Source organism: Hyaena hyaena, unplaced genomic scaffold (genome assembly GCF_003009895.1).
Source record: "Hyaena hyaena isolate Hyena2069 unplaced genomic scaffold, ASM300989v1 scaffold_333, whole genome shotgun sequence".
Classification (NCBI taxonomy): domain Eukaryota; kingdom Metazoa; phylum Chordata; class Mammalia; order Carnivora; family Hyaenidae; genus Hyaena; species Hyaena hyaena.
In genome coordinates, this window is record NW_024080963.1 from 1,734,923 (window position 1) to 1,746,458 (window position 11,536).

Consider the following 11,536-nt stretch of genomic DNA (forward strand, 5'->3'; position numbering starts at 1 on the left):
ATACTGAGTTAATTAGGTTTTTTTTTTTTAAAGTTTATTTGAGAGAGAGACAAAGTTTAAAGTTTGAGAGTGTGAGTGGGGGCCGGGAGCAGAGAGAGAGAATCCCAAGCAGGCTCTGCTCTGTCAGTGCAGAGCTGGACACATGGGGCTCAGTCTCAAACCATAAGATCATTCATGACCCGTGCTGAAATCAAGTCGGAAGCCTAACCAACCAACTGAACCAGCCAGATGCCTCAAGTAGGTTATTTTTTAATAACAGATCCTTCTAATATAGTAATGTGTGTTGTGAATCTCCAAGAGAAGATAATGGACAGTGTTCTAAAAATTAATTTGACTGGAGAACCTTGTTTCCTCCTGATGAATAAACTGTCTCTTAAGGAGTATGATTTCAGAAATACTGCTTTATATGAAAACAAATTAAGCCTTTTTGGGCTTTATAAAATTATTATTTATTTTTAAGTACGCTCCATACCCAGCATGGAGCCCAACATGGAGCTTGAACTCATGACCCTGAGATCCAGACCTGAGCTTGAGATTAGGAGTCGATGCCTAACTGACTAAGCCACCCAGGCCACATCCCTGGGCTAACATTTTGATTAAGGAAGCTGGTTTGGTTTTTTCTTTTTTTTTTTCTTTTTTTGCTTGAGACTTATTACTGATTGGTTTGTATGTATAAATACTATTTAAATTGAGAAATTAATCTCCGTTCTAACAAGACCAGTGAACTTTCGATTTTAATTTTTGTCAGAGCATACTTATTAGTTTTACCATAATGAATTCTAGAATATAAAAGATGTATTTTGAAATAAAACACTTTAATTTAGGTCTCAATTTAGCTGTAAATAATCCTTCCTAATGAAGAACAGAGTGACATCAGAAATCCCAGATGTATGACAAACACCAAATTAGTAATAATATAATCTGCAAATATAATATGCTTGGCTATGTCTAGCCTTTGTGGAGGCTTCCCCTCATTTGCCAGCTTGCTTCTGTCAATGCTAAGGATTGGAAACTGTGTTTCCAACCTTACATGTTCTTTAGTATAAAGTGCAGCTCTTCTTTTTCTTTCTGTTCACTGTGGATGTTGTTGTGTCTGAGAGAGCCTTATGGCAGAAGTGAAGAGAAGCGCAAAAGAAAGGGCATGCTCATACTAAATAATTATTTGGAAGGTTTTTTTTAATCCTTATAATGTACCTACACATTGAGGTGAGGAAATTTGACTACTTATGCTTAAATTCTGGTAAATTGATTGGCTCAGAGCAATAGAGTATTTAAAATAGTACTTTTTACTTTTCCTCATTTGAGCTAAAAGGGCTTTGCTGATTATCCCATCTTTTGCAGTAGGTAGGTAAAGGTTTTTCTAACAGTCTTGTAGAACAGAAAAGAAAAAAGTTTATACTAGAATTTGTTTCCATTGCTACATTATTGGAAGAGGTTTGCAAATTGAGGCTCTGACCATATAAATAATAGGTTGGTAGTACCCGATTTGCCATATGCCCTGAAATTACTGCCAACTAACTGCTGTAATCTGAAATTGCAGAAGTGTTTTTAATGCTCATTTTAAATGTTATTTTATATACATTGAGTATAGTAATCCACAAATTAGTGTCAATTTCATGAATAATGTGTTCTCAAAGAGTCTGCTAATTATGTTTTTTCTGTTTTTCTTATTTTCAATGTATGGTTTCAATCTTATTTTTTCAGTTGGCCGTAAACCAAAGACCCAGCAATCACCAATTTCCAATGGGTCTCCTGAGTTAGGTATAAAGAAGAAACCCAGAGAAGGCAAAGGTAATTTGGGGAGAGCTGTTTTGGACCTCAGATGATTTTTTTGTTTTCAGTCAGTTGACATTTTTGCATTTGTAAGAAAATTATTTCTAGTACATGTATAAGTGGAAGTACAGTCTTTGGTAGAAGTTCTGAATCAGGGATGTATGAACATTACCTGGGTGCTTTTTAAATTTTTGCCCAGTCCCTACCCCGCTGAGATTCTGTAGCCATAGATATGCCATGCGGGGGGGGGGGGGGGAGTAAAAGGCAGTAGGCATTTATGTTTGGAAAGGGTTGTCTTAAGTGCAGTCTTACTCTATGATTCATTGATTCATTTATTTTGAGAAAGAGCAAGAGTGAGCAGGGGGAGGGGCAGAGAGGGAGGGAGAGAGAATCCCAAATAGACTCTGCATCCTCAGCATGGAGCCCAACATGGGGCTCAAACTCCCAAACCATGACGACATGACCTGAGCTGAAATCAAGAGTCGGGCGCTTAACTGACTGAGCCATCCAGGCGCCCTTTAAGTGCAGTCTAATGCACACCCTTCTTAAGGGCCATTGTTCTTGGTGGGGAGGTATGTGTAACAGCACTCGTCCTCACATAGAACCGCTCCGCATCGGAGAAGTTTATAATGAAGACTTACTTGTGATACATAATTTATTAACCGATAGAAGTAATGCAAGAATTCCCAAAGCAAACTGGATTTAATTTCCTACTCAACCAATTTCAGTCCTGTCAGAAGTCAGAACACTTACATATTTTTGCTTTAGAATTGGTATATTTTCATTAAAAACAAAATTTAACAAGCCTTCTGCATTCTGTGTTCTCTCAATATGTTGACTTCAACTGAGTAATATCCGTAAGTTGATTTCAGGTAATATTTTAATCATGGTTCTCTGATAACCAGAATTTTTTCATGAATGTTTTCAGACCAATATTTAACAGCTGGTTATATTTTGGTTTAATACATTCAAGCGTATTCCATCTTCAACAGGTGGTCTTACATCTAATTTTAAATAATTAAAGCAAAAATTAAGTCTCTAGTAAAAAAAAAAAAGTTTTCTATTAAGTCTACCAGGAAACAGACACAAAATCCATTACAAATCAAGTTATATTGAATTGTTATTTTTTTGGGAACTGATAATTATTCAATTTAGGACAGATTTAGGATATTTATATCCTTACCTGTCTTTGGTCACTTCACATTTCTGACATCTTAGGTTTTATCTTTTAATTTATGTGGTGTATATTTATTGCTGTCTGAAAAATAATTCCCATCATCAGCAGTCTCCTGTACTCAAAGACCTGATGCTTAACACTGGAGAAAAACTTTGTGATGACCTGTTTGCCAGTCAAAATCATTTTTTGTTGGAATTCTGGTCTTGTATTATTAAACTTAAGGAAGATGAGAGATTAAAAATCACTCGGGGGCACCTGGTTGGCTCAGTTGGTAGCGCATGTGACTCATGATCAAGGGATTTTAAGTTTGAGCCTCACACTGGGTATAGGGATTACTTAAAAATAAAATTTAAGGGGCACCTGGGTGGTTCACTTGGTTAAATGTCCAGCTTCAGCTCAGGTCATGATCTCAGGGTTCGTGGGTTTGAGCCCTGCATCAGGCTCTGCGCTGACAGCTCGGAGCCTGGAGCCTGGAGCCTGCTTCAGACTCTGTTCCTCTCTCTCTGTCTCTCAATAATAAACATTAAAAAAACAATTTAGTTCAGTCAGTGTTTCTTCTGTAAAATGTCAGTCTAAATGCTGACAGTCTGTCAGAGGCTTAATGGACCACCTTGTCTGATAAAGGCTTCCCTTTGTGAATTGTTTGCCTTAAAATGAGATGTAGATTTTTCAGTTTTAACTTGTGGATGGGAACTGGGGTGGAGTGGTACCTAAAGATAACCTGAGGAATGTTTATGAGTCTAATTCAACAAACATGGATATACTGAAATCCCTACTATGTAAAAGGCATTGTCTGTTACTCAAAAAATTTTTTCCCAAGTTCTCTGCACTTTTACTATTATCCACTTATAGGGCCTGATCATCTCCTGATCACAAATAAAACAAAAACATCCCAAGTGTGTATCGTGATGTGGTTGAAGGTGACCTATAGTTTACACATGTTGATGCTGGTGCAGTGGGGTTTCAGAGCCACAGATATAACCTTGTAAAGTTGAAGGTTAATATTTTCAAGTCAAGAGATGCGCACTGGTCTCAACTATGGCTTAATAAATTGTATCTTCAGAGAACTCCAGAATGAAAATGAAATGCCTGAGGAAGAGCATCAGCATTTAGATTGAGTAGCCATGGCTTAATTTGGAAGCCTCCCACTCTTAGAGGTTCTTCTGACAAAAGCTGAAATTTGGATCTAGATTTGATGAGAGTAAGGGGGATAGTGAGTAGGAGCCTAGAGATGACCCAGTGACTCTGTGGTGGTGTGTGCATACTAATCTTCTCAGCGTTCTGCTGTCTGCTTTGAGAACCTCTGGCCCTAGAGGCTTATGAAGGGAGTAAAAGAAAAATAGCAGCCTGAAAAGCCTGATCTTCTTATAAACACTGCCCACTACTGTCTGCCCTCAGAGCTCTCCAAAGGGGGAAAAAAGTGATTCTTTCTTTTCTGGGGGATTAAGTTCCTTTTTATCTTACCTACCCAGTTTCTCCCCTTTTCATCTATGTGAATCTTAGTCATCTTCCAAGTCTTCATGTTTCACCAATCCACTTTATTTTCACTCTTGAAATCCCAGGTACTTTCTGTCATTCATTTGGAATATAATTATGCATCGCCTTGTGATAGATCTTATGTTATTTCAAAACGCTACTTCTCTTTTGTATTCTTTTACTTTTTCCCCCTTCCCAACTAAATTGTAAATTCCTTGGAGGACCAAGTTTTAAATGCTCTTGTATCCTACTACATAGTGTGTGATGAATCAGTATTTTATTCTGCAGAAATAGCTCATTTTCAGATTTTGCTAGTATGTGATCAGATGTTGTATATAGTTAACATTTGATGAATACTTGACAAAGGAAATGCTAGAAATACTCTTTAGTATTTCTGTTTAAGGAGTTCATTTTTTAAGACTGAAGCACAAACATATTTGCTAACTGAATTGTTCATGTATGATGAAATCCTAATATACTGCTTATCTTCACTGAATTGGGTGTGATCAGTAGAAAGAGATTAGCAATTAAGAAAAACCTGTTTTTAGAGGCAATAGCTCTCATTCATTGATAATCAAATCCAAATTGGTAGTCTAGAGGATAGTGATAAAAGAATGTTTAAAAGGTCATGTGTAATTTGTACTTTATAAGACATGTACTTCAGAATTCATGCATAAAGGTGAACCAAAGAAAAATATGTTGCGGGGAGCTTGGCTGGGTTAGTCATTGGAGCATGTGACTCCTGACCCTGGAGTTGTGGGTTCAAGCCTTGTGTTGAGTGTGGAGAGTACATAAAAGAATAACATCTTAAAAAAAAAAAAAAAATGTCTTATAAAAAGATCCTTGGACTGATGTCTAAAAGTTTTGCAGATTTCATTGTGTACTGCTTGCCTTTTCAATAAATAAGTGCCTTTTCATGAATTTTGATCATGGAACTTGGGCTTACCATTAAAATAAGCATACTGGTGCAAACTTATTTTATTCGTGGTTTAAGTCTGTGTAAATTAATAAATTAGATTCTGTTTGATTCGGGTTCGCTTTGTGCTGTGCATTATGCATTTGCCTTTAATCAACTCAAAATGTACGATAGGGTGATATAGAGAAGTACAAAATCCAGGACCTCTGTTATAGGCGTATCATAACTATCAATGGTGTATTATTTTTGAAAACCAGCAAACAAATATATTTAGGATTTTTATGTTATAATGAAAGATAGTTAATTTACCAGGCAACACAATTTGACACTGTATAAATGATTGCTCATGTAGTCAAGTACTTAATGACTGATTCTTGGTACATTTATTTTACCAGTAGTAAGTGAATTTTTATTCAGCATAATTAAATATTTGCGTTTGATTATATTAAAGAATTTTTCTCTGATGTCTTAACACTTTTTCAAAGGAAACACAACCTATTTGTGGGAGTTTCTCTTAGATCTACTTCAAGATAAAAATACTTGTCCTCGGTACATTAAGTGGACTCAGAGAGAAAAAGGCATATTCAAGCTTGTGGACTCCAAGGCTGTCTCTAAGCTTTGGGGAAAGCATAAGAACAAGCCGGATATGAACTATGAAACTATGGGACGAGCTCTGAGGTAAGAACACAAGAAGAGTTAATTTTCACTCTGGTATTAGGTTGTTTAAGGAGAAGTGCTAAAAACCCCTTATTGTAACTTTGAATTTGGGGGATATTCTAGAGGAGTTTCTTGATTTAGAGGTAGATAGGGAGAAAGATTTTGGTCTAGAAAGTCTAAAATTTCAGCATCATTGGAAACCCATTTTTGCAGAAAAATGTGCTTTTATAAAGGACTATTTTTTAGTAAAAAAGTTTAAGACTTAAGAAAATTAAACCCAAACAAAATAGTTTCCAAATGGTTAATTTGCTTTTTAGTTCCTGTGAATTTGTATAATGGATTTATCTTAATATGAAAATTTCCCTCAAGTTTTGTCAATTTGAGAAACCCACAAAACTTTGCTGTGTACATGGCTTCTTGTAATTAGGGGTGTTTGTAAATAGACACATAGTTTATGTGACAATATTCACATACTCCACAGATGGAGCCTTTTAAACAATCCAGCCAGTAAGAACTCCTTTCTGGTCTCTGACAGGAACAAGTGAATGTTTCTGTTAATATCCATTCTACGTGGTGTTTCTTGGGGGGTAAAAAATGTAAAACACTTGATTCATGTAGTACTGTTTCCCTTACAGATATTATTACCAAAGGGGTATTCTTGCCAAGGTTGAAGGACAGAGGCTTGTGTATCAGTTCAAGGATATGCCCAAAAACATAGTGGTCATAGATGACGACAAAAGTGAAACTTGTAACGAAGATTTAGCAGCAGCTACTGATGAAAAATCATTAGAACGAGTGTCACTGTCTGCAGAAAGTCTCCTGAAAGCAGCAACCTCTGTTCGTGGTGGGAAAAACTCCTCTCTAAACTGCTCCAGAGCAGAGAAGGGTGTAGCTAGAGTTGTGAATATCACTTCCCCTGGTCATGATGCTCCGTCCAGGTCTCCTACTACTACCGCATCTGTGTCAGCAACGGCAGCTCCAAGGTCAGTGAAGGAAACCATTCGTTGAATTTATTTTAGAAAGTTCCTTAGCAAGATGTGTCCCTTTTTTAGTGTTAGCAGCCTAAGAACCTACTGTCCTCAAGACTTGGAAAATTGCTTGATCTTTTAAATGGGTTTTATTGTTGTTGTTAAAGTAGATGTCTCAACTAACCTGAATGGGTTTTTATGGTTTTATAGATGGAACTTAGTGTAGGCTTTTGTTTTAAAAATATATTTATTTCATGCTATTTCATACTGTAAATTGTCAGTACACCTGTAGAGCTTGAGAGCAGTAGTTTTGTACATTTTGGATTTGCATTCATCTTTTTGTTCAAGAAACCTAATGTCTAACTTAACATGAAATCACCTTTTTTTTTTAATCTAGGACAGTTCGTGTCGCCATGCAAGTACCTGTTGTAATGACATCGTTGGGTCAGAAAATTTCAACTGTGGCAGTTCAGTCAGTTAATGCAGGTGCACCGTTAATAACCAGCACGAGTCCAACAACAGCAACCTCTCCAAAGGTAGTTATTCAGACAATCCCTACCGTGATGCCAGCCTCTTCTGAAAATGGAGACAAAATCACCATGCAGCCTGCCAAAATTATTACCATCCCAGCTACACAACTTGCACAGTGTCAACTGCAGACAAAGTCAAATCTGACTGGATCGGGAAGCATTAACATTGTTGGAACCCCGCTGGCTGTGAGAGCACTTACTCCTGTTTCCATAGCCCATGGTACACCTGTAATGAGACTATCAGTGCCTACTCAGCAGGCATCTGGCCAGACTCCTCCCCGAGTTATCAGTGCAGTCATAAAAGGGCCAGAGGTAAAATCAGAAGCAGTGGCAAAAAAGCAGGAACACGACGTGAAAACTTTACAGCTGGTACAAGAAGAAAAACCAGCAGATGGAAATAAGACAGTGACCCACGTGGTGGTTGTCAGTGCACCTTCAGCTATTGCCCTTCCTGTAACTATGAAAACCGAAGGACTAGTGACATGTGAGAAATAAATTAGCAGCTCTACCCCGGACTTTAGACTGTTAGTGATAATACTAACGTAAATATTTGCAAAGGAGGTCATCAAGAAGAGTCAAAAGAAGACTTTAAAACATTTTTAATGCATATAAGAAAACAATCAAACTTACTGGAAGTAAATTACCTATCCCATGTTTCAGTGGGAAATGAACTACATATGGAGATGCTGACAGAAAACTGCCTCTTACAGTAGGAAACCACCGAACTCATCAATAAGGAAAAGGATTGAAAAGGGACCAAGCAACTCACTACAATATCAAGTTACACTAAGACTTGGAACACTAACATTCTGTAAGAGGTTATATAGTTTTCAGTGGGGAGGGGTTGGGATGGGTGATCTCATTGTTACATACAGCAATTTTTGATGCATTTTATATGCATACCAGCAATTATTACTGTGTTCACACAGAACTCACTTAACTGGTGCTACGTGAAGACTGCTAATATAGGTATTTTAGAATGTGAATTGAAAATGGATCCAAAAGCTTTTCAGAAAGATAGCAAAAAAGATCTAGTGCGATTTTTTTTTTTATATCATATAGCTTAAGCTGATTTAAAACAAAGGCCTTAGACTAATTTTCAGTTTTCTTTATTGAAATAAGCTAATGGCTTGTTTGTGTAAAGCTTTTTTATTAAAAGAAAAATTTTAAAAATCTTGTACCTAGCACAGTATTGTTATAGAATTTACATGTAACATTTTATATGGTAGTTTAAGTCTGTCAGTTTCTTAATTGTGGACAAATTAACAGTTGCTCTGGCCTTTTGCTGTAACCTGCCTGTGTCACTCACTTAGCCCTGGCATCTGTGCAGACATATCAGTTTCAGTTCTACTGTCAGTTGGAAGTTCAGGCTCAGCATGAATTTTTGTCAGGTAGCTCTAATACCTGGTGGTTTTGTTTTTGTTTTTTCCTTCCTTCCTTCCTTCTTTTTTTTTTTTTTCTTTTAGTTGAAGTTTAAGAGGGAAAGTACCAGTGTTCAGATTTGAACTATAATAGTTTGTATATTCAACATTTGAAGTATATTCTATTTTGTTGTACTCTTGTTTCAAAGTGTATTCAAGTAGGTTTTCTGAAATATAGAAATGAAATTTATGTTGTGGTTTGGTCTCTGGTGATATTTATAATATTCAAAAGCTAGTATAGAGACACTGTTTTAGTTAAGTAGTAGAAGTCTTATTTCTCATTCCCAACTACTGAATGAAGAAATACTCTATTTTGTTTCATTACATTAATATTTGGCAAATATCTGCATGTTGCCACTTAATTTCTAATTACTATCATGATTACTATAATGCTCTACTTAACCATGATGAGTTTATGATTTTGATGTTGGCCACATGAAAATAATTTATATTTCAAATTAGACCAGTTATTTCTCAAACAGCCCTTCTGAGGGTGAGCTTGATCATGTAATACTCTCGCCCTTTCGCAAATTAGGGAATGGAGGTACCGGAGGGATTACACGAGTTTCCTAATTTCACACCAGTCTAGGTCCTATGACTCCACACCTTCATGTTCTTTCTACTACAAAGAAAAGTTGTCTATTTTTACATCTTTTAGAAATTTAAATAAACGGATACTTAATACTTTGTGGCCTTTGTGCATTTGATCAGATACTACTTAGGTCAACAAAGATTTTTTATAACAGAACCCTTTATAATCATTTATATTTTCCATAAACATAGCCGATGGCACTTTTTAATAAAAGCTCAAAGAAAAGCTCACTTGATTCTTTCCCCATTTGGGAGTGAAGCTCAAATTCTGCCTACTTTTAAAACATTTTCTAAGTGTTTCCGTTTTCTTTGGCATTTTCTTTTTTTGCACTATAGCTTCATCTGTTGAGTCCTATCTTCTGTATTTTTTGAGGGCAAAGAGTCAGTATATAGCTTATACCATACCTTGAGCACTCCCAAAGTCCTATGCATATTGGACAATCAGACATGTATTGGTTTTGGTAACACATTTGCGAAGAATCTAAGTCATGTACTGTGAATGACAGCTGAAGACTTAAATTTTGAATGAATAATAAACCCCTCTCCCCACTATACTATTAATTAGCCTAACTGGGTCAAACCAGAACTACCTAGCTTAGGTCTACCGGTCTACCTAGACATTTTTTGCTCTTTTTCAGAAGAAGTACTTCTGAGATCTAGATTTGAAAACATGTTGACAGTATTACTTAGAATGTTTCTGCCAATTAAAATTACCAGTGGTATGACTTTTAATCTCAACCCTTCCAAACTGTAAACCACTGTAACTTACATTTGTTTTTTGTGTCTGGTATATTGAAGAACCATGTAATAGCTTGATGTCATTATGTTTTGCAGCCTCACGAGGGCTTCTGAACAGTAATCAGCAGTCTGTTGTGAGCTGTGAACTCCCTCCGTATCTGGACCCTTTGCTTTAAGAGTATCTACTTATTCTAGCATCCTTCTTTACCTACCTGTTTCAAGGAGCCAGGTGTCCTCTCCTCCCGGACTCCGCCTCTCCTCTCCTTTCACAGCTCCTTGGTCTCCTTATTCCAGCAGTTTAATAGCCTGTCATTCTGTCTCGTTTTCTTCAATGGCTGAATTCGGGCTTAGAAACAGTTCTCATTGAGGTCCAATAATCCAGTAGTAAAATCAAACAGACACTTCATTTTTTTCATGTGACCTTGTGCCTCGGCCTGTTTCTTTAAAATTCTTTAGGTATTCCATGACAACCTTCTACCTGACCAGTCTTAGTCTGCTTTGCTGTCCTTCAGTTTTCCCACTTAATGTTAACACTAAGGTTCTGTCAATGGGGCTCTTTTCTTCAGAGAATAGTTGTAAGAATTAAATGAATTAGTTAGAATCAGTGGCTGGCATCTAGCAAGCACTCTACTAAGTGCTTACTCTTAGGATTTTACTTCAACTGAATTGTTAGATAATTTCATGCCTGTTGTTTTTCCTGCCAAATGTGTTCTGGCCTAGAGTTTTAAGGCTCAGTTGGGTTTATCTAATTGCCTACTATTTGCTCCTTGAATGTCCAACTGAACACTGGTCTAAAATCTGTTCTTAGCTCAGTAAATGACACTACCAGCAGCCCATTACTCATGCCAAAAGAAACCATTCTAGACACCTTACCTCCTACCTCCAGTCATTCACCAAATCCTATTGATGGTACCTTGTAAGTAGCTTCCTTTCCCATCCCCGCTACCTGTGCTACCTGTCCTGCTCGTCTTGCCAAGCCTCCCTGCAGTCCATTTCTCTTGTTACAAGAGGAGCGTTCTACAATGAAAACGTCAGCAGCCACTTGTGATTGCTTTAATTCTTCAATGGCATCTCTTTCAGAAAACATAAAAGTTCAAAGCAGAGCATTTAGGTCCTTTGATCTGGCCTCTGCCTACCTTCCCAAGCCTTATTCTCTTGCTACTCCTTTTAGTCCTCTCTGGGCTACAAACTTCCCAGGCACCCATACCTCAATGGGCTTTTCACAGACAGCTGCCCTCTAGACCTCCCTCTGCATTCACCCAGATAGGAGTTCACTTTATTTATGGAAT

General features: G+C 37.1%; 1 protein-coding gene across 9 annotated transcripts in view; it reads left to right on the forward strand.

Annotated features, from left to right (window-relative positions):
• ELF2 (E74 like ETS transcription factor 2) overlaps positions 1–9,602 on the forward strand; it is a 97,166-nt gene extending 87,564 nt beyond the window's left edge. For 5 of the 9 annotated variants that reach the window (XM_039249134.1, XM_039249135.1, XM_039249143.1 and 2 more), the window contains 4 exons: positions 1,705–1,791; positions 5,828–6,020; positions 6,635–6,982; positions 7,365–9,602. In XM_039249134.1, the coding sequence (XP_039105065.1) occupies positions 1,705–1,791; positions 5,828–6,020; positions 6,635–6,982; positions 7,365–7,992 (1,256 nt within the window). In that variant the 3' untranslated portion in view covers positions 7,993–9,602. The remainder of the gene's footprint in view (positions 1–1,704; positions 1,792–5,827; positions 6,021–6,634; positions 6,983–7,364) is intronic. The other 4 variants (XM_039249138.1, XM_039249137.1, XM_039249141.1 and 1 more) reach the window with 1 other exon arrangement.
• The last annotated feature ends 1,934 nt before the right edge of the window (positions 9,603–11,536 follow it).